Here is a 26,597-nt window from a genome sequence, read left to right on the forward strand (position 1 = left end):
ACAGTACCCCCCCTTTCAAACAGTGGCCATCGCCAGGCCTCTGCCCTTTCCAGCCGGGCTTCTCTGCCCCCCCCCCCCAGCCCCAGTCCAGGGCCCTCTCCAAAAGGTCAAATCAGGGGTCATGTGTCTGGGGACATTCAGGAGGGTCGGACAGCATCACACGACTTCCTGCAGGACTGTCGGAGCCGTTAGCTGCCGAGAAGGGACACAGCACCCGGTGTTATTTGCAGAGCGTTCAGGCCCCAGGGCTCCTGGGGAGTGAGGACCGTTGTGGGGGTCCCTGCTCCGTCTCAGGAGCGATGCCACCCGTGTGCTCCTGCCTGCTGAGCCAACCTCGCCCCTCTGCGGGGTCCCGGCCCCTGTGGGCAGTGTGGGGTGTGGATGGAGCAGTGGGTCTTGGGGAGTGAGGAGAGTGGGGCCCCCCCCTGCCCCACCCGGTGCCCAGACCCTCCTGGGGACAGGGCCTTATGACGGCTGCTATTTTGGGGTGTCCATATCTGTGGGGCATCGCCCCAGGCTGCTCTCTCAGCTGCGTCCATCAGGGTCTGGGGGGGCGGTGATGTCACAGGCCCACTGCACCCCCCGTGCTCTAGGTGGCCCCTCCGGTCCTGGGTGGGGACTTGAGACCCAAAAGGCAAGCGCATCCTGGCGTGTGAGTCCAGTTAGGACAGCGACTGCCCCTCGCAGGGGCAAGGCTGAGGGGTGAGGGTGGGGGTGGAGCAGGGCACCCCAGGCGGCGGGCACTTGGAACCTCTGCCCGCAGGCTAGCTTACCGCCCCCCCCCAAACCCACACGGACAGCATTCGCTCGGCCGACTTTATTTCTCCGGAAAAACAGATGTACCCTTGGTCTGGGAAGGGCCCTTGGACAATGGCAGAAACGCGAGGGTAATAAATACGCATGTCCTTTCAAGTACCGGCGGCCAGCCCCGCCCTCGGTCCCCACACCCCGCGTCACACCCCGCCAGGCGGGCCCCAGCACCCCCCTCCCCCCAAGCCCAGGGCGGGGCTGAGAGCAGGACCTGGAGAGGAGGGGCCATCCTGGGTCTTGGGGCTGAGAATCAACCCCAGGCCGGGGGGTGGGGGTAGAAGGGGGCCTGCGAGTGGGCCCAGGAATGGGTGTGGGTGAGGGCTGTCTCCTGCCCATCCCGTGGCCAACTTGGGGACAGGGAGGGGCAGGACCCCCTCCACATACGGAGGAGGCAGGGACGACAGCCCTCGCTGGTGGGGGAGGGCGGAGCTGAGCCTCCCAGCTTTGCTGACCCGCTGCCACCCGTGGCCATGGTGTGGCAGCCTCCAGGCGATTGCCCGTCCTGCACGGCCAGGTGCAGGCCTGGCTGGCCCCGGTCCCCGCACACCCAGGCCCCATCCATGGCGGGGCTCCCGAGCTTGGAGCTGAGGAATGTGGACGCTCACCCCCTCCTTCCTCTCGGGCCTGCCTGCTCAGGGCCGCCTGGGGCTGGGGCTCAGGGCCAGGGGCTGTGGGAGCAGGTGAGCCTGCCTCCACTGTGGGCTTCCTGTCCCCCCGCTGCAGCCTGGGTGGGAGGGAGGGGCCCTCCTGGGGGTGAGAGGCCGGGGCTGGGACCAGCATGTCTGCGCTTGGCCTGCCTGGGACCGGCTCTGGGACGTCCGTGTCGCTGGCGGCCCCCTGAGGAGGCGGCACAGAACCTTTGGGGGGTGGGGCGGCAGCAGGGTTTTCACATTTGGCGGCAGGACAGCGGTGGGGCAGGGAGAGGCCCAGGCCTGGACAGCACCTGGGCAGGGGTCGGGGCGAGGGAGGGCTGACCAGGAAGGCCTGCGGGGAGCTGTGTACCACGGGGGGCGGGCCCAGGACAGAGAAGGCCTCCCCCCAGGCGGCCTGGCCTGGCCCAGCCTGCCTCCCTGGGGAGGGACATTCAGAGGGGGCGGTGCCCGGTGTCCGGCTCGGTGGGGAAGGCGGGGGCCAGCGGCCTTCAGCCACGGCCTAGGGAGGATGAGCTTCTCAGAGGCTGTGGGCATCCTGGGCGATAGAGCCGCTCCCTGGGCCTCCAGGAGGGTGGGCCTGGCTGTGGGTTCAAGGCCTTAGCTGGTGCCGGGCTGGCACTGTTGCCGAGGCTCGGGGGGCCCGCCCACCTCCTGCTCCGGGCTCCCGGCGAGGTCCACCCGCTGCTCGTCCATGCGCTTGGCCTGCACCCTCTGGATGAGGCTGAAGAAGTCCTCGTCGGGCATGGTGGGGCCGCGGGGCAGCCCGTCGGGCGGCGGGCAGCGCTGGTCGTCGATTCTGGAGGACTGGGCAGAGCGGACACGCGGTCGGGGGCCTGGCCCTCCAGGCCTCGGGGGGCCGGCCCAGCAGAGGCCTCGCGGACAACCCCAAGGCACGGGCTGTCGGCCAGTCACCGGCCAGGCCAGGAGGGCGAGGCCGCCTCGGGGTGGGGGGTGGACAGCTGCAGGTGTGGGGTGAGCCGTCTGGGAGGTGGAGCTGCCGGGGCCCCCCCAGAGCACCCTGACAGAGGTGTGGTCAGGAGTCCCTGGGACAGGGCGGGAGGCCGCAGCCCCCGGAGCCTGGGGTGGGGAGCTCCTCAGGGGCCTCGCGTGGGGCTGGTGCTGGGGGCCTCGGGGGCTGAGCAGCGCGGGGGCTTCTCTGCAGGGTCTGGAGCAGAAGGGCCAGGAGCCTGCGTGCATGTGGACGGGGGGCTCGGGGGGGCCCCCAGGCTCGCCGAGGGCGGTGCTTTCCTGTCTGTGGAACGAGCGTCACGTCTGCAAACTGCCCGCTCTGCCCGCAGGCCGTGTGCCCGGCCCCTGCCCGGGAGGCTCTGCTGGCCTGGGCCCCGTGCTGGAAACCCCGGGCAGTGAGACCCGCCGCCTCCCCATCCGGGTGCCGTCTGGCCTGCGGCTTTTCTCTGTCCAGGGTGGAAGGCTGGAGGGGTCCCCAAAGCCACTGCCTTGGGGACCCCCCAGCTCTGTCCGAACAGCCAAACTGAGGACTTCCGGGGGTGACCTCAGGGGGGTTTGACCACCAATGGCCGCTTGGTGACACCTGCTGAGCCACCTGTCATTCCCCCCTCCCCCGCCCCGCCCTAACACCCCCAAGGCTTCCCCAGACCCTGCCTAAGAGGAGGGCAGAGCCCTGCAGGGGGCCTGGGCCGGACGCCCCCCACCCCCCACCCAGGGCAGTGCCTACCTGGCACTTGATGAGCATGTTGAAGAACTCATCCCCCGGCGCCTGGGGGTCCCTGTCGCCACGCAGGTGCCCCAGGTTGTTGTGGGTGACACGCAGCCCCGGGAGGCGGCCCAGGCTGGCGCGCTGGTCGTCCAGCCGGCGGCTCTGCGAGCTGGCGATGAGGTCGAAGAGCTCTTCCGTCTGCGGGGAGGCTGTGAGCGAGGGCTGGGCTGCGGGGACAGGGCCAGGGAGGGCCGGGAGGTCAGCCCAGCCCACAGCACTGCTGGGGGCACGCGGGGTCCCCGCTGCCCCTGCCGGGGCCCCCACACCTGCCTCCAGGACATGACAGGAGGGGAGCCCCCCCCCCCGCCCCCGACATGAAGCTTCTGACACGGGATGGAGGGCGGATGACACGTCCCAGGAGGCAGCTGGGAGAGGCGGGGGCGGGAGCTCAGTGACGCGGGCACTTGGCAGCGGCTGCACCGCCCTCGCCCCCTCGCCCCCCTCGCCCTGGGAGCTGGGGGCTCTGCCCCTTCAAGGTCGGGAGCCGGCGGTGCTCACCCATCCTCTCCTCCAGGGCGGGGGCGGCCATGGCCTCGGCGGCCCCGGGCTGGCCCTCCTCCAGCGGGCAGCGCTGGTCGTCCATGCGGCTGCTCTGGAACTTGCTCAGCAGGTCGAAGAAGCACTCCTCGTCGGTGGACGGGACCCGCGGGAGGCTCTGGGACGGGAGGGGCGGTCAGCGCTGGCCACCAAGGCCCCCTCACAGCCCCCGACACGACCCGGGGGCTGCTGGGCCTGGGCGGGGGCAGGACTCCCCTCGGCCTCTGGTCCCAGGCCGCCCCTCGCCCCGTCAGTCCCTCATCCTCGGCCATGACCTTGCCCCTCCCCGGGTTTGCAGCTGGACCACCCGGGCCCCAGGAGATGCCATCAGTGCAGCCTGACCCCAGGGTGACCCAGCCGGGCCCAGGCAGGTCCCACCGGTGGGTCAGGATGGGGACAGTGGTCCTTGGAGGGAAGGGGAAGGTGGGGTGAGAGACAAGATACGGGGCCACTGGGCCTGGCGGAGTCCCTCCTGGCAGGTGGCCCGGGGCCTCGGTTCACACCCACAGGAGGGGCGGCTGGAAGGTGGGGTCTGTCGGGCCTCCCCAGAGGGCAGAGCCGGAGCAGGCCCAACCCCCAGCCTCCCAGCCTGGTCCAGGGCCCTGCCCAGCCCCCGGCCATCTCTCAGCTGGTGGCCTCCGGCTCGCTCCGCGCTGGGCTGGGCGCGCAGAGACCACAGCAGCAGAGACCTGCCGCCACTTCACGGGGAGACGGAGGCCCCGAGCTCGCAGGCCCCAGCTCACGGCAGCAGGAGTGGCCAGCCTGGCCTCCCGCTGTGGGGAGGGGCAGCTCGGGGGTCAGAGACCCCGGCAGGTTCCCCCCGCCCCCCGCAGGCCCAGAGCCAAGGCCGCCACAGTTTAAGGCCCCCCAGGTCTCTGCTCTCCTGCGGCCCCCCAACCTCACAGCCGGGAGGCAGGGAAGGGACAGCTGGCATGAGGGGCCCTGGCGGGGGCTGCCCTTGGCGAGGCCTCATGGGGACCTACAGGCGGAGCACAGCGCGGGGCGGCCGGGTGCCTCCCCTGAGGTCGTGGGCTCTGCTCCCAGGCTGCTGTGGGCTGAGTGGCTGTGGGGAACCCCGGGCTCAGCCAGGAGTGGGGTGAGCACAGCAGCACCCCACACAGGCCAGGTGAAGGGAGCCAGCCCCTCCCAGGACAGGTGTGACCCCAGCGCTCTCCAGCCTCCCCCGGAGGCGCCTGAAGGAGAGGGTTCGCCCCGAGGCCTCCGCAGCCCATCGCCACCGGGGACGGGGCGGGGGGGGGGGGGGGGGGCGGGGCCGGCCTCCGAGGGCCCTGGACACACAGAGGCTCCTGAGGCACAGGCAGAGCCCATCCCGGGCCTGGCAGCCCCACCCCCGGGAGCCGGGGCACCTGGGAAGGGCTGACGCTTCCCGTGTGACGGGGCTGTGGGCCCGAGACCAGAGGTGCACACGGGAGGGTCTGGACAGTTCGGAGCCCCCGCGCCCTCGCTCAGGCCACCACCTGGAGCCCAGCCCAGCGGGCCTGGGGGCTGTCCCTGCTCTGACCTCTCCTTTGCCCCAAATTCAGGCTCCGTCCACCCCGGGTCTCAGAGCTCCTCAGGCCTCACTCCAGCCCCTGCTAGAATTCAGGCCAGTCTCTCACTGGGAGCACAGCCCCCACCCCCGGCCTGGGCTGCCCCTCCCCGCCTGCCTAGCCAGCCCCTCAGGGGTGATGCCATGGCCCAGCGCTGCCCAGAACCCAGGGCCGGGGCTGAGAGCAGGCGGGGAGGCCGCAGGGGCAGGGAACACCCTGAACTCACCCGGGCACGGGGCCTGGGATGACCACCCAGTCCCCGGGGCTGACTGCACACCCACCTGCCAGACCCCTCCCCCACAGCTCTGCTGGGGTCCACACGGACCGGGAGGCTCCCCCTCCACCGGTCAGGGCCCCACACTCACACCGCGTCCGGAGCTCTCTGGGTCCACCGGGTGCTGGCCACGTGGGGCCAGGGCAGGACGCCAAGGTGCCCGTGCCACTCACTGCCCTGCCCGCGCACCTCGCCGCTGAGACTCGGGGCCCTGGGAGCTGCGCGCTTAAATAGGACCCGTGAGGGCCCTCCCCGTCCCCGCCCACCAGCGCCGAAGCTCGCTCCCTCGCACACGCTCATGCACACTCACACGCTTACACACACACACACACACACGCACACACACAGGCACACACAGGCGCTCCGTAAACACTCGGAAGTGGATTTCCCTGAGCACAGCACTGAGCCTCTGGCTGGGCCAGTGGCGGTCACACCGGAGGGCCTGGGGGATGGGAACCGACTCCCAGCCCAGACCCGCGTCCTTCCCTCCTGGGTGAGCCCGGAGACCCGCCACTGTCTCCAGGCGGTTCCGGAGCTAGGACGGCGGCCGCCCCCGGGGAGCTGGTCCCTGGGCCTTCCCACCTGGGGGCTCGGTCACCCTCAGCCCGACACCCTCCCACGGCCCCTCCCCACACAGCAGCCCCCTGGCCTCCGCCCAGCCCCAAGGCCAGGGCCCTCCCTGCCTCAGCTGTCCCCCACGTCCCTTTCCTGCCCTGGAGGCCGGCGCAGGAGGCCTGTCCTTGTCACCACGGCCAGCCCGGGCTCACCAAGAAGCACCGGGCAGTGGCTGTGAGCTGCAGGAGTGAGGCCAGGACGGGGCCACTGGAGCCTCCTCCCGGGCCCTCCTGCCCTGTTCCCTCCACAGCAAGCGCAGATCCCGGGGCAGAGGGGTCCCCCACAGCCCAGGCCCCGCCCTCCGAGGCTGCCTCCTGGCCGGGGAGCTGGGTCAGGTGCCTGGCGGGCAGGGGGCTCACCCTGCCACCGGGGTCCGGGCCTCCAGTGGGGCCAGGCTCAGCACGGCCATGGGAGTCCCCCCACAACACCAGCACCCCGAAGCCCGCTGTTCTCACGGGACCAAGCCTCAGGTGCTGGGCCGACCAGGCCTTGGAGCCCCAGCGCCACCGGTCCGGCCTGACACCCCTGCCCTCTGCCTCAGTTTCCCCTTTGGGGTTTCTGTAAACGAGCTCCACAGGACAGGCCCGGGTGTCGGCTGTTGTCTGTCCAGAAGAAGGGGTCCCAGGCGGCAGCTACAGGGGTGCCAGGGAGCAGCATGGGGGGGCTGGCAGATGTGGGCCGGGGGCACGTTGGCCTGGCTGGATGGGGACAGCCTGGACCCCGCGGGCTGGGCCCACCTCTGCCCGAGGCTGAGCCCCTGGGCACTGGAGGTGGCGCACCGCTGGCCCCGGCTGCCTTTTGGTGGAACCAGCTGTCGGGCGGGAGGCTGCTGTGGGTGAGGAGTGCGGGAGCCAGAAAGACAAGTCCCTTTGTTCTCCCTGCTGTGGGGGAGACGCCAGGGAATTGGGGTTTGGGCTCTGCCCCCGCCTCACTCAGCCCCGGGTCACGTGACAACAGTGGGTGCGGGCAGTGTTGTTGCCTGGGTGGGGGAGATCGGGGACGGGGCCACAAGCAAGGTCCGGTGCCACCCACCCTCAGCCCTGGGCAGTCCTCCCTGTGCCTCAGCCGCGTGGCTCCCCCCCCCCCCCCCGTGCCTGGGTGTTGGGGTCCTCCCTGTCCGGTCCTTTCTGGCTGGGCCCGCTCAGGACCCCCCAGGCTCTATCTTGGGCCTACCCAGCCCTGTCCCCCATGCCCGGTGCCCTCAGACCGCACGGCCCTCCTGTGGGGCGAGGCCCTCACTGCCTGGACCCCAACCACACGGCCATTCGCCCGGCGTCCAGCGCCCCCTCCTGTGCAGCGATCCCTCCTCAGCTCACGGACACAGGCCCTGACGACAGCAGCGCTGGGGCCAAAGGGGTCGGCAGAGACCCCACCCGCGCTCCTGGGAAAGGGCGGGCAGCAGCCACCGTGTGGAGAATCTGCGAGACACCCACAGGCTGGGGCGGGGGTGACAGCGTGGAGGGAACCGTTCAGACTGATTCCGGAGGCTTGGACCAGGTATTGGGGTGGGGGGGCGTCTAGGCTGACCTCTGAACCCTGACCTCCCGTGAGCCTGGAGGGGCTTCAGGGCACAGAGGGACACCTGCCAGGCTGCAGGAGGCCAGCACGTCCACCCGCCCCCACCGTCCGTCTACCGTCCCCTCGCTGGGCATGGCTGCTCTGTCCGCGGGGCCGGCGGGGTGGGTGCGGCTCACAGCTCAACATGTCCCTGCGCTGCCGGCAGGTCCGGGCGGCCAGGGCCGTGACCTCGGCCCCCGTGTGCCGTCCTGACGGGCGGTGAGGCCCCCGGGCCCCCTGCTGAGCCGAGGGCAAGCTGCCTACCGTGCGTGGCATCTGCACCCGGACTTCTGCGCTGTCCAGCGGGGAGTGGCCGCCCTCCCGGGGCCTCCTCTCAGCGGCGTCCGGCCCCTCCTGGTACTTCCGGCTCCTCACGGGGAGGGGGAGCAGGTCCCTGCCCGGCCCCCGCCAGTCCCCGGAGTGGTGGCTGTCTCCATTCTGCTCCTGGGGAGGGCGGGAGGCCTGGCGTGGGTGGGCCACCAGCACCCCAAGGCCCTAATGGGGGGCTGGGGACGTGCTGGGCAGGGCAGAGGGGTCTGTGGGGTGAGGACACGGGGCTCGGGCCCCGGGGTTCCGGCGGGCAGGGCCCTGATGGGGGGAGGGAGGGAGTGGGCGGTGGCACGACAGGCCTGTGGGCCTCTCAGGGACCCGATGGGCAGATGGCACGTCTGTCTCCCGGGCAGGGATGGCGTGGACAGAGGTGGCCGCTCAGCAGACAGGCAGCGGCCTCATTAGCCCGCGGCCCACGCTCTGCACTCACTGACGTCCTCCTGTCCCCGCCGTGTCCCCAGCCGCCCGCCCGCCCGCTCACCCGCTCCAGGGGCAGCCTCAGCAGGTCCCAGGTCTCCGCGCTCAGCCGCTGCGTCCTCTTGGGCCTGGCCCCTGCCAAACAGCGGCCGTCAGCCCGCGGGGCCCGGGGGGCGGAGGCTGGTGGGCCGGCACCGGGGCCGAGCTCGCCTCTCCCGCCCGCGTGGAGGCGGCGTGCGCCCTGCAGGGCCTGGGTCGGGTCTGACTGCCGTGTCCCCCGTAAGGGCCAGGGCCCCAGCTCTGGACCCGGCTCTCCCCTGCCCACTCGGCGGCTGCCCAGGCCCCACGCGGGCCCCACGACTGCAGGCCCTACGGCAGCGGTTCTCAACCTGTGGGTCGCGGCCCCTTTGGCGGCCGAACGACCCTTTCACAGGGGTCGCCTCAGACCATCCTGCAGATCAGATATTTACATGACGATTCATCACAGCAGCAACATGACAGTGATGAAGTAGCAACGAAAATAATGTTATGGTTGGGTCACATCATGAGGAACTGCATTTAAAGGGCCAGAAGGTTGAGAACCGCTGTGGCCTACGGGGAGCCCCCAGCCCCGGCCACACCTCCTGCCCGGACAGCCCCGGGGGACGGAGCCACCGAGTGTCCAGGGCTTCATGAGAACTGGGGTCCAGAGCGGGCTGAGGGGATGGCTGGGCGGCCGGGCCCTCTCCCAATCCGGCCTCCAGGATCTGGGGGAGCCACACCCCGTCCTGCTCTCTAGAGGCGGGAAAGGAGCCGGCCTGGGCGGGAACACAGTGGCCCCGGAGCCGCAGCCGCAGCCGCTGTCCCAGGAGCCCAGGCGGGGCCACTGCTGCCCTCCCTGCCCCTGAGGCTGCGGGACACGGGCCCCAGGGTGTGGTCAGGGCCCCCTCCTCCCAGCCCATGAGGAAGAAGCAAGGACTCACTCTCAGACCCCATGGCACTTGGAGGCTCTGCCCGCCCCTCTGCCATCTGCATGGATGGGGAGAAGGAGGGAGAAGGAGGGACACCTCGGTGCCAGGGCTGAGGGGCCGCAGGGCCGGACGCGGCACAGGTCCCTGCTCCCCACGGCCAGCAAGGCCCCTGCTCCATCGCCCGCCCGGCCTGGTGGGGCCTCTCTCTCGGCCGCCCGACACCCTGAGGGCCCCCCTCGGGTTCCCCACCTTGTCTGCTGGGCCCGGGCCCCCCTCGGCCGCTCTGGCCCTTCCTGGCCCTCCGAGTCCCTGGCCTCGGCAGCAGCTGCACCGCCCCGACACGCAGCGTCCAGCTCCGGGCGGGTCCCCGTGGCCAGCGCGGCGGCAGCCTCAGGCCCGGCTAAATGCGGCCTCTGTGTGGAGGGAGCCCCGGTCCTCCCGCCTGCCCGTCCGGCACCCACACCTCGGCTGACTGGGGGCATTCAGGCCGGGCACCGCCGGCTCGCTCCCCGCCCGCCCCTCCCACCTGAGGGCGAGGCCTGGAAACTTCCCCGGCCGTCCCTCCCTCCCTGGTGAGGATCTGCCCCACCAGCCACCCTGACATCCTGTCCCAACCCGACCCCTTCCCGCCTCATCCAGATGGAGTCCCGTGCCGCCCGCCTGCCCCACACCCGCCCGCCCCCCCAGCCTTGCGCCCAAATCCCTTCTCTACGCACAGCTTAGGCCCCGTTAGCTCTGTTCCTCCCTGTCAGCCCTGCCGCGCCCCCCCCCCCCTTCGCGCTCATCTGCCCCAGGCACAGCCCCGCTACTCCCTCCCTCGGGCCAGGCTCGCTCATGGGGGGCCCGTGTCTGGACACGGTTCCTCCATTTCTGCTCAGGGCTCACTCCCCCTCTCCTTCGTCTTTGCTCAGATGTCACCGTTAAGGGCTGCATGTTTGTGTCGTACGTGGACGCCCAGAGCCCAGTGTGACGGCTGGGCCGTGGGCCCTGGCACGTGACGTGGGGTGGCTGAGGTCACGGGGGTGGGCCCCGTGCTGGGGTTGGTGCCCTCAGAAGGGACCAGACAGTTCGCTCTCTCCTGCACCCCACTCTTCCCCTCTGCAAGCTGGGGAGCCCTCACCGGAACCCACCGCGCTGGCACCTGAACTCGGACCCCAGCCTCCAGACTGAGAGAAAGAATTGTTTCAGCCGCCCGCCCGGTCCGCGGTTCCATGGCACAGCCGGCGCGGACTGACACGGCCTCCGCGAAGCCACCCGCTGTCCACCTGACACCCCAACTGTCCCCCGTGTTCCCCCGAAGCCCGGGGACACAGGCGACTTCCTGGCACAGGACTGATCGCCATCCTTGCCTGTTCTGGCCCCTGGGGTGCCCCTAGCGCAGTGATGGCGAACCTAGGACACGCGTCTGAGAGGTGACACGCGAACTCATTTTTTCGGTTGATTTTCCTTTGTTCAATGGCATTTACATATATAAAATAAATATCAAAAATATAAATCTTTGTCTTACTATGGTTGCAAAGATCAAAAAAATTCTCTATGTGGCATGGCCCCAGAGTGAAGTTAGGGTTTTTCAAAATGCTGGCACGCCGAGCTCAGAAGGTTCGCCATCACTGGCCTAGCGCTCCCCCAGGGCTTGGCGCACAGTAGGTGCTACATCAGGACGTGGCGAGGAGCTAGTGTTGGCTGAGCGCCTGCGTGTGGGCCCCTGCGTGCGGCTCCCCATGCACCATCCCCTTCGGGCCGCCCTCCCGAGACGGTGGACACTGGCTGGGCCCAGGGAGGGGGCCGCCTGGACAAGGCCACAGAGCGGGGAGGGGCAGGCAGGGGCAGGACGGGGAAGTCAGGGCCGCAGGCGCGCCTGCACAGGGCAGCTGTGCCCTCACTCCTGCCAGGTGCCGTTCCCAGGGTGACCGTGGGCCCACTTCCCAGATGGGGACCCTGAGGCACAGCTGGGTCCGGACACTTGGCCAGCCAGGACGCAGCAGAGCCGGGACCAGAGCCCGCGGTCTGAACAGCCCCTCGGACAACACGCCGTGTGCATCTCCACCCTCCGTGCAGTGTCCTGGGGGCTCCTGCCGCTCTGCGCCCGGACGCCCTGAGCAGGGCCGGGAGGAGGGGGGAGCCGCAGAGCAGTGCGAGCCTGGGGGACGGGACGGCCCAGGCCCGTGGGGACCGACGGGGGACGCCCCACCGAGGGCAGGCGGACTGGCTCCCTCTGCTCTGCACCGATCGAGCAGCGCGTCGGGGATGTCCCGGGCCCTCGTCCTGCCCGCCCATCGCCAGGTGCCCTTGCTGGGAAGGGCAGGTGGGCACCCAGGACACCTGGACGCTGGGGCCGAGACACAGTGACAGGGAGGCGCCCCACCCACACAGACTCGCTGGGGGGTGGGGGCTGAATGGAGAGGCTCTGGGTCCTCCAGCTGCAGAAGGGGCCCTGTTTTTATCAAGACAAGGAAGCAAGCCCAAGGCCTGGCTCCAGCCGGCCAGACACCAGCCACAGACCACGCCCACCGCGCGCTGCACCCCCTCTCCTGGGCCCAGCCCCTGCCCTCCGAGGTGCTCCCTGTTCCCCTCCACCCCCCACCCCAACGGACAGGCTCTGGAGATGTGGTTGCCCCACCCCTCAGGGGAGTTCCCAGAAGTGGGTGCTTGGCTCTGGGACCTGGGCCAGCCCACCACCCTGGCTCAGGAGGCACCCGGGGGGGGGGGGGGGGCGTGAGGGAATGAGTGCCACCCCCTGCAGGCAGCTGAGCAGGGCTCACCTGAGCGGGTCTCCTCCAGGGCCGCCCACACTCAGGGCGCCCGCCTGCCTCCAGTGGCAGGCAGGCCGCACCCCAGAGCCGGAGCCTCCAGGCTGTGGCCCCCAGACCCCCCCCCCCCCCGCACCGGCCTGGGCAGGCTGCAGGGCCACCGCCCTCCCAGGATGGCCTGTTCCCAGGGCCTGCGGGCTTCCCTGGCCGCCAGCCTGCTGGGGGGGCTGCGGGGGGCCTGGCCGGGGAGGGTCCAGCCCGAGGAGCTGGCGTGAGGAGGACAGAAGCCGCCTTGTTCCGCTCAGCGGGCTGCTCACCCACCACGGCCCCCCTTCCCCCAGGAGGACGGGCCTTTCCAGGCACAGCCCTGCCCCCACCTCCTGCCCGGGTTCCCAGAGGGTGGCCCCCAAGGGCCAGGGGCTGCCAGGGGCTCTCAGAGCTGCCCAGCCTCGGAACACCCTGGCCTGATGCTTCCTGGGGGACACACTCCATCCCATTCCTTCGACCACAGCACCCCCAAAACGGGCAGGCCGAGGGCCCCAGAGGACGGCTCCCTCCCTTCAGTCTTCAGCAAGCTGAGTTGGGGGTGACATGTACCCCCATCTCCTAGGACAGGCCACGGCCAGAAACCCTGGGACCCACCCCCAGCAGCCGACTCGTGGCCTGGCTCTCAGCAGCCCAGGTGGGGGGCAGGGGGTGCCCCGGGAACATGGCCATCGAGAGGCGGGGCCAGACTCCAGGAAAACGCAAGAACCACGGGGGCGGGGAGGGGCCGCTACCTCGCGCCTGAGCCGCCCAGCCCCCTCCCCCGCCCAGCCCCCCTCCCCCGCCCCAGCACCCCGCCCCCGCCCCCCTCCCCCGCCCAGCCCCCTCCCCCGCCCCAGCCCCCCTCCCCCGCCCCAGCCCCCCTCCCCAGCCCCCCTCCCCCGCCCCAGCACCCCTCCCCCGCCCCAGCACCCCTCCCCCGCCCCCGCCCAGCACCCGCCCCAGCCCCCCTCCCCCGCCCCAGCCCCCCTCCCCAGCCCCCCTCCCCCGCCCCAGCCCCCCTCCCCCGCCTCTTCATCTGTTTGCTCGGCAGGGAACGGTCTGTCCTGCGTGCGCATCGCTGACCTGCACGGGGCGACCAGCAGCCCGGGAGCGATGAGGTCATCCCAGCGGCTGGACCTGATCAGTGCCCCGTGCCCACTCCATCTGCTGACTCAGCCCCTCCCACCTGGTCCCCTGGGGCGTCCTCGGACGTTGGGGGGGGGTTGGGGGGCAGCAAGGTAGGAGCAGAGGGCCCTCCCCTTCCTGCCGGCCGAGGGGCCACTGGGGGGGGCGGCGAGGGTGACCACAGGCTCTTGCTGCCCAGAGACCATGAAGAAGGCGCCCGAGGCCCGTATTGCCCCCCGCCCCCCCGTTTCGCATGCTGTTCCCAGCCCTCGAATGCCTAACTATCCCATCTCCAATCTCCCCGCGCCTGCCCTGCCCTGGGGAGACAGGGCCATCGTGTGTGCCCCCCAGCACCTGCATAGCCCATCGTGCCCTCACCCCCACCGTGGGCTCAGCAGGCCAGAGCAGGGCTCCAATGCTGACACCCCCAGGCGCAGGGGCTCCCCACCTCCGGGGCCCTTCCCCTGTTCGAGGTCAGAGCCCACCTCTGTGGGACCTGCAGTACTGCCCGGCCCTGCAGGCGCCAGCCCCTCCCAGGCGGCCCTCCTGCACGGCCCTGCCCGCCAAGGCCCTGATCCCAGCCGAGGCCTGCCTGTGGGCACCGCCCCCCCCCCCCCCCCCAGCCGGGGACTCACCTTGAGCCTCGTAGCCGGCCAGGTCGGGCTTCTCCGCGGCCGCCGGGCTGCTCAGCCGGCCCAGCGCCAGCTGCAGCTGCGCAACGTTCATGCGGGCCGTCAGCTCCCCATTTCGGTCCCCGATCTGTGGCCAAGCAGTGCCAGGTCAGTGGGCAGCAGGCTGGGGGGCCTCTGGGTCTCCAAGGAGACCAGGCCGCACCTGCCCCAGAGGAGGGGGTCTGTCCCTGGGTGGGGCCTCGCGCACCCAGGCCACCTCCCTCCCGCTGCCGGAGGCTGGGGTCCGAGCAGCCAGTCCCTCTGCCCGTGGGACCCTCCTCCTCGGGCACCCTCCATGGGCCTCGCCTGCTCGGCCAGGCTGCACCCCCGGGTGCCTGCCAGGCTCCAGGCTCCTCCCGGCTCCTGCTCGGACAGAGGCTCCCGGGAGAACCTGGGTGCAGAGGGCGTGCAGCGCCAGGAGCAAACCGGAGGGCGGCGGGCTTCTGCAGGAGCGCCAGGGCCTGTGCTCGGAGGGACAGGGCGGACCCGGTGGAGGGCTCTCCGCCCAGGCCCTCCCCAGACCCGAGCTCTCCTGCTCCCTCCATCTCCCCCCGGCACCTGTGGGCCGCACCTGCCCCCAGACACAGGGCTGTGGTGGGTCCGGGCGGGCGCTGGGGGCGTGCGGGAGGGAGGTGGCGTGGCCCTGCTCTGAATGGGGGCTGCTTCTTGGAGGCAGGGCGGGGGGCAAGGAGCAGGAAGGGGGAGAGGTCAGATCAGGAGAGGTCAGCCAGGGGCCAGGGAACCAGAGGTCACTGAGACACCGCGGCTCCCAGCCAGGGGCTGCCCTGACAACAGGAGGGGACCTGCCCACCCTCCCCAAGGCGGCGATGGGCTGGCAGGTTCCCGGAAGACGCTGCAGGGCAGCCTCTGGCAGGTCATTCCCACCCGGGGCCTTGGGCACAGGCGTCCCTGTGGCCTGGCCTGACCAGGTCCGCGGGGACAGAAGGGCCTGGTGTGTGCCTGCCCACAGGGCACACAAGACTGGGGGGGTGGAACCCAGGCCCCCTGCCCCCCGCCCCCCCACCTCCTGGCTGCAGCAGCCAATGGGTCGCCTGGCCTCAGGCCTCAGGAGAGGTGGGGAGGCCAGCCCCTGGGCAGCACACAGCGATGGACCGAGAGGACACGGGACAGTCCAGGAGCCGGGAGCGCACAGGGCACCTGGCCAGACGGGAGTGGGCTGGGTGCCTGGGAGCTTCCGGCGCGGCCGGGGCAGCGGCTGGTGCCGGGGCAGGGCCGGCCTGGCTCACCTCCTGCGAGATCTCCAAGTGCTTCTTGGCGAAGGTCAGGGCCTGCGCCGGGCTCCCCATGGACACGTAGGCATTCCCCAGACTCCAGCACGCCCGGCCCTCGCCCACTCTGCCAGGGAGGGAAACAGTCCACACCTGCACGCCCCTCCCCCGGGCCTGCCAGCCTCCCACGCCCCCGCGTCCAGGTGGTCAGGCCCAGCCTGACAGGAGGTGGGAAGGACGGGGGTTGGTGTCCAGGGGTGGGCCGCCCACGAGGAGTGGAGTGGGGGGGCTGGACACTCAGCTACCAGGGTTCCCGGCATGGCTTGCTCGCCCCCTAGTGGCCGGCAAGGCTCTCACTCCTAGGGCTCCCTCCACCCTGGGGACAGCGGGCCCAGCCCCTTGGGTCATTAAGCTAAGCTTCGCCGTCTGGGAGCACGATTGATTCGGTGGTGGCGCGTGCCACCCGTGACCACTGCCACCGTCTGGGGCCAAACTCCTCCACCTCCTCTCCGCCACCCGCGCGAGCCCGCAGCCTGTGGCCCTGAGCCCCCGTGCCCCGGCCGCCGCCCACCCCAGACGGTCCTGCATGGCTATGCGTTTAGGAACCTTCGGTCTGTCTGTCTCTGCACGAGACTGTTTGTGTAGATACGGGGGGGGGGGGGGGCGTCTTAAAGGATCGATGAGCGGTGACTAGGTGCGCCCCTCCGACCGGCTTGTGCCGGAGTCACTGCGAGTCGCCTGCCAGGGTCCCTGGGTGGTGGGGGGGGGGGGGGCAGAGCACCTGCGGGAGCCCCCGGGCGGCGTACCCCCACCCCCACCCGTGGGCACGCACCTGTCGGCCAGCTCCTGGGCGATGAGCAGGTGCCGCAGGTGGTACTCGGCCGCGCGCTCGTAGTCCTGCAGCAGCGTGTAGGTGTTGCCCAGGCTGTAGCAGGCCTGCGCCTCCACCGCCTGGTCCTTCAGCTGCCGGGACAGCTGCAGCGTCTTCCTGCGGGCGGGTCACCCAGAGGAGGCTCCAGCACCCCCTCCCTGGGGCAGGGCCCTGCTCAGCCCCCCACGCCTGCCTGAGGGTGGGCGGTGGCCACCGCGCCTTCCACGGCGTCCACCACGCTGCCCCCCTCGGTCGGGACGCGGCACCCCACCAGGCTCTGCCCACACCGGCCCGGCGCCTCACGGGGGGGCCTGGGGACACGGCATGTGGTCAGCGTCCTGACGTGGGGCGTCAGGCTCAACGCAGAACCCAGTGCATGTGGTCTGGCACAGCCACTCAGACCAGGAGGCCGACGGCCCAGCGAGTGTCCTGGCCCTAATCAGGGTCCCCCAGGAGCCAACGGTCCTGACCGTCCCGAGTCCATATGGGAACGGCTGTACCGGCTCTGGGTCCCCCCAGTAACCGGCACCGGAAGGCCCTCAGCCAGGGCACAAGGCCCTCACCAAGCCCCGGCAGCCCTGGCCCACGGCTGTCAGTCAGCCCTCCTGGGGTGGCCGGGGACCCCCCCTGGCCCCCCTCCCGGCTGCGGGGTGCCTACTTGTAGTACTCGGCCGCCACGTCGAAGCGCCCCAGGAAGATGTGGGCGTTCCCCAGGTTGCTGTAGGCCCTCCGCTCGGCGGCCTTGTCTCCGAATTCCTTCGCGATGGCCAGGCGCTGAGGACGACCGCAGCCGGGGTCACAGAGCAGCCGGGACCGAACCGACAGCACTGCCGCCTCCGGCCCACAGCGGCCCGCCCTGTCTGTGTCCAGAGGGGGCGCCCCGGGAGCCAGCACCAAGCCCGGACACAGCCTGGGGTGGGTGTCGGGCCGCCCGCCGTCAGCCGCTCACCTCCTTGTGGAAGGTGGTGGCCTCCACGAAGCTCCCCAGCAGGTAGTGGGTGTTGCCCAGGTTGCCGTAGGCCCTGCCCTGGGCCGCCCGGTCGCCCAGCTCCTTCACCAGGGACAGGTTCCTCCTGGGGGCGAGTGGGTCAGAGCCGTGGCCCTCCCGGTGGGGCAGCGGGGTCCTGGGACCGTCCCCCGGCACAGCGCGCTGAGCGGTCCCTTTAGCTCTGGTCTGCGCGTTGCCGTCCGAGCTTCGAGGCTCCGGCCACGGCTCCCCCGTCCCCGACTGGGCCCGGGTCTAACCTCTGTTCTAACGGGAAGAGTTCTCCCACGCCCGCGGGCTCGGCCAACGCCCTGGCCGTTTCCAGCCAAATGTTGGGGTGCTTTTGGTAATCCTCACCCGAGGGTATTTTCCCATTGAGTTTTAGAGCGAGCGGGAAGAGAGGGAGGAAACAGCGATGTGAGGGAGACAGCAAGGGGCTGCCTCCTGCACGTTGCCAGAACGGGCTGGGCACTGCCCCTGCCACCCAGGCATGGGCCCTTGACCGGGAATCGGACCTGTGACCCTTCAGCGTGCGGGCTGATGCCCGCCTGGCCAGGCCAGCCCATGCGCTGTAAAGGCCGCACGCGCTGGGTGAGCGGTTCCGCGAGCACCAGCAGGACACACCGACCCCGAGGGCAGGTGGGGGGTAGGGGAGGCCAGCCTGGCTGCCACTGTCGGGGCCCTCGGGGAGGGGGGCGCTGTGCCTGGGGCAGTGCGTGTGCCATTTGTGGCCCCGCCCCGCCCCCCACTCACTCGTAGAACTCGGAGGCCCTGCGCAGCGTCTCCCGGACGTCGGGGGGCAGGTGCCCGGGGTCCTGCGCGGAGCTCCAGGACAGCTGCTTGCCCTTGGCGTGGTACACGTTCCCCATGTTGTACAGCGCCCTCGCCTCTCCGATCTGCGGGCGGCACCGCGGTTGGGGTGGCCCCGAAGCCACCCCTGGGTGGAGATGTGGCCCCACGGCGCATGCAGAGCTGGGCGCCTGTCCAGGCTGTTCCCAGGGCTCCAAAAGCAAGGACTCAGGGAGGGGCATCCCCAGGCCCACATGCTGGGGGGGGGTGTGGGGGGCGTGGGGGGGCCGACCGCCTACCTTGTCGCCCTGCTCCTGGGCGATGTCCAGGTGCCGCTGGCAGCAGACAGCAGCCTCGTCAAAGCGGCCCAGGACCTTGAGCGTGTTGCCCAGGTTCCCGCTGGCCTTGGCCTCCCCCATGCGGTCGCCGATGGTCCTGGAGGGCGGACGAGGGTCAGCTCGGCAGGGAGTCTCGGCAAGGGTGGGGGAGGACCGGGTGCAGCACTCAGGGCGACCCTCCGCGGGGCCAGGTCCAGGGGGGGGCCCTGCATCGCCTGCAGCTGCTGGGGCTCAGGGAGGGGCTCAGGGAGGGCCCTGGATGGAGGCAGGGAGAGTTGGGGGGCCTTGAAGTGAGACTTAACGTTATGACATGCAGTGAGTCTGACGGCGCCTGCCAGCACCGCACAGGCTGGGGCTGGGGGTCCGGCCACTGAGGCGGCTGAGGAGTGGCCCCTGCAGCCGGAAGAAGGAGCAGGAGGGGCAGGGACACCCAGAAACACAGGGCAGGGAGGGGGCTACCCCTCTACACACAGCCCCAGAGACGGGCACAGACACACGGGCACATACGTGTGCTCATGCACACGGGACACGGGGCCTCGCCCATGCTCACACCCATGCAGACATACAGACGTGCTCACACGTGTCTCAGCTCACACACGGCCTCCTGGGGGCACTTCCTGGATCCTGGCCCCCTTCCCAGGCTCCTGTGGGCCCGGAGAGCTCGGCCCCTCGGCTGGCATTGACAGCCAGGCCCCGAGGGCAGGGCGTGCAGATCCTGCCGGAGCCCCCGTGCCCACACCCCCAGGCCGGCACCCCAAAGCTCCCCGCTCCCCCGACGATCTCCCCCCGCGCCCACACCCCCAGGCCTGCACCCCCAGGCTCCCCGCGCTCACCGGGCCAGCAGCAGGTCGTGCCTGTGGTACTCCAGGGCGCGGGCGTACTCCTTCAGGTAGAAGTAGGCATTGCCCAGCTGGCTGTAGATGGCGCTCAGCGTCCTCAGGTCCTCGGTGCCCACCTGCACAGCCGCCTCGAAGAAGGCCGTGCCCGCCTTGAAGTCCCCGGCCTTGCAGAGCCGCTCGCCCTCCAGGGCCAGCTCCAGGCACGAGGCCTCCATCCTGGCGGAGAGGAGGGTCACGGCTCGCTGGGGACCAGGACCTCCAGGGCTGTGGCCATCCCACGGCCACACACAGACAGACAAACGCCCAGCAGCCGGGGCCGGGCGGGTGGCGTGCCCATGCCCAGGCTGGCACACTGTGCAGCTCACCGCTGCCCGAGCCTGCTCACTGCCAGGGCGCAGGAGCACCTGGGCCGAAGTCGTGAGTCTGTGAACCTCGGGCTGCAATGGCCGAGCCCCAAACCCTGCGACCCCCAAGTGTCAGCCGCCCGGGGGAGGGGCCCCTGAGGCTAGGAGCCTGCACCATCTTCCTGAGAGGCATGGAGAGGCTCAGAGGGGGCCAGCCAGCTGCCCGCGGCCACACAGGCTGGGCCTGGGCCCAGCCCCTCCCCCAGCCCGTTTCCTGGAGGGGGCTCACCCTCAGTGGCTGGAGGATCAGCCACCGCCTGTCCTCGTGGGGGACGTGGCTGCCTCGGCCCGTCCTGCCCCCGGGCCCCGGCCCCAGGCTGAGAAGCGCTCTGCGGGCTGCTGGCCAGGACGGGCCTGAGAAACAGCGGCCGCCATGCGTCCCCACCCCAGGGTGCTGCTGTGGGAGGAAACGGACCAAGGCCAGGGCCTGGGTGACCGCCAGCACCTCGCGGGAAGCCGTGCTGGCTCCCCGTCCCCCCTCCTCCCCGGGCTGTGGGCAGGAGCTTCAGACGAGAGGCCTGACCCGGGGGCCCCGCTCAGCACCCCGCGTGGGCCCTGCTCACTGAGCTGCCCTCAGGACTCAGGACTCGTCAGGGGAGCTGGGCGTCGGGGCAGCCCAGGCCTGGCTGTGGCCCTGCCTGCGGTGCGGCCTGGGCCGGACACTCTCCCCGGCCTCGGCTCCCCCGGCGGCTCCTGTTGGTCACGTGGGTCCCAGGCTCAAGGCCTGACCCGGCCTCGGGCCCCGTTGACACTGCCGCCCCAGCCAGAGGAGGCCCGAGGGCGGAGGGAAGGGGGGCTCAGTGCCGGGCAGCAGGGGGAGCCCAGAGGTCCTGTCCCCACGTCCCACACGGTCAGGCCGCCCCACGGGCCTGTCTCGTTCCGTTGCGTGTGGAGCTTTCGGAGCCCGTGGATCCAGACATACGCACACACGACCCGTGCGCCCAAGGCCCTCGCCCCCCGTGTTGCGGGAAACGTGCGATGAGCAGTTTCTGGGAACCAACACATCTCCTTAGAGATAAACAGCTGCTGGGCCGGCGCTTCTGAAACGCTGACCAGCGCCCCTCATGCAGCCCTCCGCGCTGCTGCACGCGCCCACGCGCCCCAACATTCCCGGCGGCCGCAACCCCACGGCAGGCCGGGGCCTGGGGACCCTCGGAAGCTGCGTCCACGGCCCCCAGCTCTCTGCCGGGGAAGCCCCCACCCCTTGTCCAGCCGACTCCCGACACCGGGGGCAGAGCAGGCTCCTCCCCTCCGTGAACCCAGGGCCCTGGGCTCTGGGACCCTCCCCATCCCCCGAGATTCAAGCAGAGCCTGTGTGACCTCGGCAAGAGCCAGCGGTCAGGGACACGGCCTTGAGACCTCGGTCTCTGTCAGGACCCCCCGCCCCCCGTATGCCGGGCAGCCACTGGCGGTGCTCCGGGAAGAGCCAGCCAGATGCCCCGTCCCAGGCGCCCATGGGCAGCCCTGAGGCGCCACGCCGGGGGCCACTCCGTGAGGGCCGGCTTGTCCCTGCCCCGCTGCCTGGCCAGCCATCTGATGGGCGACCTGCCCTCTCCTCCGGGGACGGTGGGGGGACGTGGGCTCTGAACTGTGGGCCCTTCGGGCAGGAACAGGCCCTGCTGGCTCCGGCAGGCCTGGCCGCCCCCACCTGTCCCAGAGCCAAGGTTTCTGGCTTGGGAACCAGGGCCCCAAACTCAAGGGGGGGGTCACCCTGATGGGGCGTCATCGCGAAGGCAGACAGGGGCGTCTAACATGAGCCCCAGCAACGCAGGGAGGTCACCTGGAGAAGGCCAGGCAGGTGTACAGGGCTCCTCTCCACGCACCCCCAAACCTCCGATGGCACCTGACCGCCCCACCGACACCCATCGCCCGCCCCTGCCCAGGTGCCCTCTGCGGGTTGCGCATCTTTTGCACGAGCAGCTGCAGCTCCAGGCCCACGGGCGGCGGGGGTGGGGCACGCCGCCTTGTCGGCCAGGCTCAGGGCCACAGGCTGGCCCTCCACGGCCATGGCCAGCATCACGGGCTCCCGGCCTCCCTCTTGGCCAGTCAGCCCTCCCCTGCCCTGGCTGTTGGTCCTGGGGTTGCACTGAAGTCGGGGTTCCCCTGATGCTCCCCGCCCCAGGGTGGTGGGCTGAAGGCTCTGGCAGCCTCAGCGGCAGGAGACCCAGGTCCTCGAGTGGATCATCTGGGGCTCCCAGGGCCCGAGGTGGACAGGATCAAGGGCAGCTCAGAGCCGGGATCAGCGCAGTCAGCAGGGCGGGCCGGTGGGCAGGCGGGGGCGGAGGGGGGGGTGCGCGGAGCCCAGAGGAATGGAGGAAGGAAGGAGACGGGGCAGTGGGTGTGTCTGCCGCCAGCCCCAGCCCCTGCTCTCACACACCGCCCTCCACGTGAAGACCGGGTAGGGGCAAGCCCAGGGCCCACCTGGAGGGCAGCTTGGATTCCTTCTGGGCAGTGGATGCCGAGGGGGCACCAGGCCCCAGGCACCCGCCCACACCAGACCCTGCTCCCAAGGGTGTCCAGCGGGCACTCCCCTCCCTGCCCTGAGGTCTCTGTCCAATGCCACCATCGCCCCCGAGAACAGCTCAGCCGAGTGGGTGGGGCCTAGACCACCTGCTCCGTGTCCAGCCCCTGCTGATGAGCTGAACCCCCAAACTCTGCAGGCACACAGCACCCCCAGGCCCCGATTCCACCCCCCAAGGCTGCTGCCCGGCACATGCACTGCAGGCCACCCTCCCGGGTCCCCTGGGAAGCTGCCCCGCACGGCCAGGCCCCTCCCGCGCCTCTGCCCCAACACCCCCTCTGCAGGCCTGCGGGTGTTTGCCCCGCACCTGGCGAGGTGCCCGTGTGCACTGGGCCAAGTGGTCTCCCGGGCCAGCCCTCCTGCCCGCGGCCGGCTCCCCACCCCACCGGCTGCCTGGGCCTCCCCGAGGCCTGTGCACCCAAGGGCTGCCACGGCGCCCACTCTCGGGACAGGAGACTGGGGCCCGGCTGGCCGCCAGGGCGCTCTGGTCCCCGGGGCTGTGGTCTTAGCTCCCCCGCCAGACTCACCGCCCAAAGCCTGGCGGGTCTACTCTCTCACGCCATCCTGTCGGCGCACACACCGCTCCCTGCAAGGGGCTGACCAGGCGCTTTCCCAGCAGCCAGACCGCAGTGGCCGGGAGGCCGGCGCTGTCTGCCACGCTCCCGCCGCTGCCTGCTGGCTCCCGGTGGTGAAGTGGTTATGGCTCCCGGGTGGCCAGCCTTCCCGCTCCGACACCGCATCCCGGTGGGCTGCCCCTCCTCCCCCGACACGCAGGCGTCAGGGGGGCACAGGACCCTGGCCCGAGGCTGCCCGCTCTGCCCGGGAGCTGCTGCGCACCTGGGCCTGGCTCCCCGGCTCTCAGCCCAGGGGGCCTGCTCGCCGGCCCTGCAGGCAGCTCAGCGTGACCTCGGTTCACACGGAGGCAGGCTGGGCCCCAGGCCTCTCCCGGCGTCCCCTCCGGGCTGTCTCCCGGGCCAGTTCCCTGTCTGTGTCCCCACTGGGCTCTGGCACCAGCCCACACCCCGGCTCCCATGTCAAGCCGTGGGGTGACCAGGATGCTGTGGGCCTTCAGCTGTCCTCGGTCTCCCAGCCTGTCTGTCTGTCTATTTGTCTCTCTCACACACACACACGCGCACGCACACACTCGCACATACGCACACGCACACACACTCACAGCCGGTGCAGCCAGATGAACTCCTGCTCCTCTTTGGGACCGACACCCCCTCCGTGAAGCACGGCCCTGGGCCAAGGCTGCCTGCACAGCCCTCCATCCCCGGGGGCCTGGAGGGGTCCTTCAGGGAGGCCTCCCGCATCAGCTGCCAGCAAACCCACCCACACCACGCCCCCTCCCGCCCGTGGGGGGCCCAGGAGCCCACACAATGGGGCTGTGTCTGGCCAGCAGCGCCGAGCAGACCAGCGGGCGGGGCAGCAGGGCCTTTCCCGCCACGACGCCCCCACTCCGCACCCGGGCGCGGGCAGAGGTTCCCTGCGGCTGGGCTGCCCGGCGCGGCCCCCTGAGGGCCCCACAGCGAGGACCGGGCGTTAGGGGCGGCCGGGGAGCTGGGGTGACAATGTCCTTCAGGTCGGGGGTGGGGGGTGCTGTGAGGCTCACGCAGGGCGCCAGGCCCGCCCCTGGGAGCTGCCACCAAGAATCGTCCCTGCCCAGCACGCGTGCCCGCCCCACTGGTCTGGACCCTGCATAGGTTGGCAGAGCCCAGCCCCTCGGAGGGTCTTGTACCCGCCAGGGCCTGGCCCAGGGCATCACCCTGCGGAACACCCCGGAAAGGCCTGGAGTCACCAAGCAGGCACGCAGCCTGGGCAGGGCCACCCTGCCATCCCTGCGGGCACGGGGCACAGGCCCAGGCAGTGCCATCGCCCAGGCATCTGCCTGGAGGCAGGTGTCTTTCCAGGCGGCACACACCCACCTGGTGGCGGGCTCTGCAGCCTCAACCCAGTGCCACCCGCTAGACCCGGGCTGGGGGCGCGGCCCGGCCTCTGAGCGCGCAGGCCGGCGGTGCAGGGGGTGCCAGGCTGGGCGGGAAGCTCCTGGCAGCCCCCGCCCCACCTGGCTGTGCAGGTGGCCCCACCACGGGGAGAAGCTACCAGCTCCCATGTCCGGGGTGGGGGTCCGGCGGCAGCAGCCCAGCCCAGCCCCCGCCCTGCCCACCCGTCTGCGGGCCTTCGCTGGTCCCCCGCGGAGGGAGGCCAGCATCCCCCACACCCCCTACATCCCCGCTACCCGCCCCCGGCGCTTCTCCCCGCCGGCCGGAGGGAGGGCGCGTCCCCGCCACGTTGCGCGCCCGCCGCCGCCTTTGTTCGGGTCGCCCGAGCCCCGCGCCGGTCCCGCGCCCGCCGCCCGGGGCGCCCAGCCCACCTGGAGTAGAGGCGCCGCGCCGCGCCGGCCAGCTCGTCCACGGCGGGCGGGGCCGGGCTGGCCATGGGCCGGGGTCGCCGAAGGCCAGGGCCCCGCACCCCTCCCCGCGCTGCCCAGCGTCGGCGTCCCGTGCGCTGCCCGCTGCCCGCTGTCCACCGTCTGTCCGCCTGCCCCGCCGGCGGAGGCGCCGAGGAAGTGATGTGCGCGGGCGCCGCCCCTCCCGCCGTGGCCGTGATGTCACGGTCCCTCCTCCCGCCGCTGGTGGAGGAGGGGCGGCTGCGGCCACGCGCGGCGGGGGCGGGCGGGACCTCCTGCGCCTGGCACAGGGGGGAGGGGGGGCGGGCGGTGCTGCGCCCCGACCCCAGGATCCGGGGCTGGGCCCGGCGTTGGCCCAGCTGCTGAGCCGCGCTGGCCTCCCCGCCCCCTTCCCGCCACCCCCACGGGGGGATGTTGAGGACCCGCTGCCTTTGTTTGGCATCGCCCCCTCTCCTCTGGTCCCGCCCCCGCGTGTCACCCCTTGGAACTGGCAGGGGAGTGGGCATTGGGGAGCTCCTCGGCCTCGGGTAGAGACCTGGGGGTGCTGATCACAACAGCCCCTGCCCCTGTGACCTGGGGTCTGGGAGGAGGGATGGAGGGGGAGGGGCGTGGGGGGCAGTGTGGCCCGGCCAGGGCGCTGTGGACAGTGGCAGCCCCGTCCCTGCTGTCCCTCACCACCGAGACCCTGAGACCCGCAGTGGCCTTGTCCCCCTCCGACCCTTGGCCTTACCTGCGAGGGGGGGGGGGGCCAGGGGGCCGGGGGAGACTTGGACCGGTGCAGGGAGGGCCGCTGGCTGAGCGGCCGGTTGGTGTGGGCACTGGGCCACCTCCGGCTCTGAATTCCCGGGGCCCGAAGGCCCGGCTGTGAGATGCGGCCTCTTAGCCACCCGCCCTCGCCCTGGCTCTGCCCCCCCCCACCCCCCAGGGCTCAGGGTGTTCTCTCCAGTCGGGGGCAGGGCCAGCTCCTGGGCACCGCGGGCACATGTGGGTCTCACCTTCTGGTTCTGTCCTGCTCCCTCCTCGTTCCCAACCTTCCTGGTGCAGCCAGGAGACCCCAAACCCTGGAGAGTCGCTGTGACCAAGCAGGATGGAGACAAGTCCAGCAGCGGGAAACGGGCTACTCCCCGCTCATCCCCCCCCTCCGCCCAGCGTCCAGCCCCTCCCCGGAGAGCGGCCCCAGGTCAGAAAAAATGCCACAGCCTCCCAGCCAGACCCTGGCAGGACGCAGCCCACAGGCGGCTGGCTCGGGCCAAGAAGAGGGAGCGGGGTCGAAACCAACCCAAGATAAAGCACGGCCTGGCCGGCTGCTTTGTTTTTCCGAGGAAGAGGCGGCAGCAATGAGAACCATCTGTGCCCGGAGCCGGCGCCCCAGGCTGGTCCCACGCGCCCTCCCCCGATAGCCACAGGAGCTGGGCACGGCCTTGCGCCTGGCCTTGGCCGCCGCCGCCAGCCGGCCGCTGCGGGTGCGGGGTACAGCGGAGGGGGCCCCCCTGGTCTGTGACAGCCCAGGCCTGCCTCTCGGCACGGGCAGGGGCTGCCCCGGGCCCACCTGGGCCAGGCCCCGGCTGTGGCCTCTACGTGGACCACGCGTGTGCCAGGGGCCTGGGCCAAGGAGGCCCCCATAGTGATGAGCCGTGGATGGCGGGTTGAGGGGCGCTCGGTGGCCCCGTAGCTGTCACCGCGGGGGGGAGGGCATTTCTTCTTCCTTCCTTGACGCAGGGAGACCAGGGCGCTGGGGTCCCTGGGCTAGGAGAGCCCGGACTCTCGGCGCGAGCCGGCCCAGGCTCAGACTCGGAGGTAAGCCTGTGTGACCAGCACACGTTGCCTTCCCCCTCTGAGCCTCGCTCCTGCCGCCTGTAACGAGGGCTCCACAGCCCGTCCCACAGGGGCTGCGAGGGGTCAGGGGTCTGGGCGCGCTGAGCCCGGCGCACAGTAGGAGCTCTGGTTCCAGCTGCTGGGCCCATGCTGCCCCGTGATGGCCCTGGCCCCTGGGCCCCTGCTGGCCGCTCCAGCTGGGCCGGGGACACCCCGCCCACGGCACCCGGATGTGTCTTCTCGCATCTGGAGATCTGACTCTCAGCACAACCCCCAAAGGAAGGTGGGTCGGGGGCAGACCCCAGGGACACGGCGCTGCCCCCATGGCCGCCCGGGAAGGACGTGCTCTGTCCACGGAGGAGGGGCTCCTGGGTGACATCTGGGAGAGGGGG

General features: G+C 71.4%; 1 protein-coding gene across 4 annotated transcripts; it reads right to left on the reverse strand.

The window, feature by feature from the left end:
* Positions 1–802: 802 nt before the first annotated feature.
* On the reverse strand, positions 803–25,517 carry GPSM1 (G protein signaling modulator 1). 4 transcript variants are annotated; one of them, XM_059658545.1, is made up of 14 exons: positions 25,386–25,517; positions 19,050–19,271; positions 18,178–18,313; positions 17,843–17,985; positions 17,054–17,177; positions 16,763–16,878; positions 16,066–16,221; positions 15,252–15,360; positions 13,969–14,092; positions 8,546–8,616; positions 7,999–8,178; positions 3,700–3,856; positions 3,160–3,368; positions 803–2,267 (listed from the first exon to the last, which is right to left on the reverse strand). In XM_059658545.1, exons 2-14 carry the CDS (start codon positions 19,268–19,270, stop codon positions 2,061–2,063), a joined length of 1,953 nt encoding a protein of 650 aa, XP_059514528.1. In that variant the 5' UTR covers position 19,271; positions 25,386–25,517; the 3' UTR covers positions 803–2,060. The 4 variants fall into 4 exon arrangements, with proteins under 4 accessions (XP_059514528.1, XP_059514527.1, XP_059514530.1 ...); XM_059658544.1 differs by lacking the exon at positions 25,386–25,517 and adding an exon at positions 24,355–24,557; XM_059658547.1 differs by lacking the exons at positions 13,969–14,092; positions 15,252–15,360; positions 16,066–16,221; ... (4 more) ...; positions 19,050–19,271; positions 25,386–25,517 and adding an exon at positions 9,681–9,755.
* Positions 25,518–26,597: the final 1,080 nt, after the last annotated feature.

Source organism: Myotis daubentonii, chromosome 11, assembly GCF_963259705.1.
Source record: "Myotis daubentonii chromosome 11, mMyoDau2.1, whole genome shotgun sequence".
NCBI lineage: Eukaryota > Metazoa > Chordata > Mammalia > Chiroptera > Vespertilionidae > Myotis > Myotis daubentonii.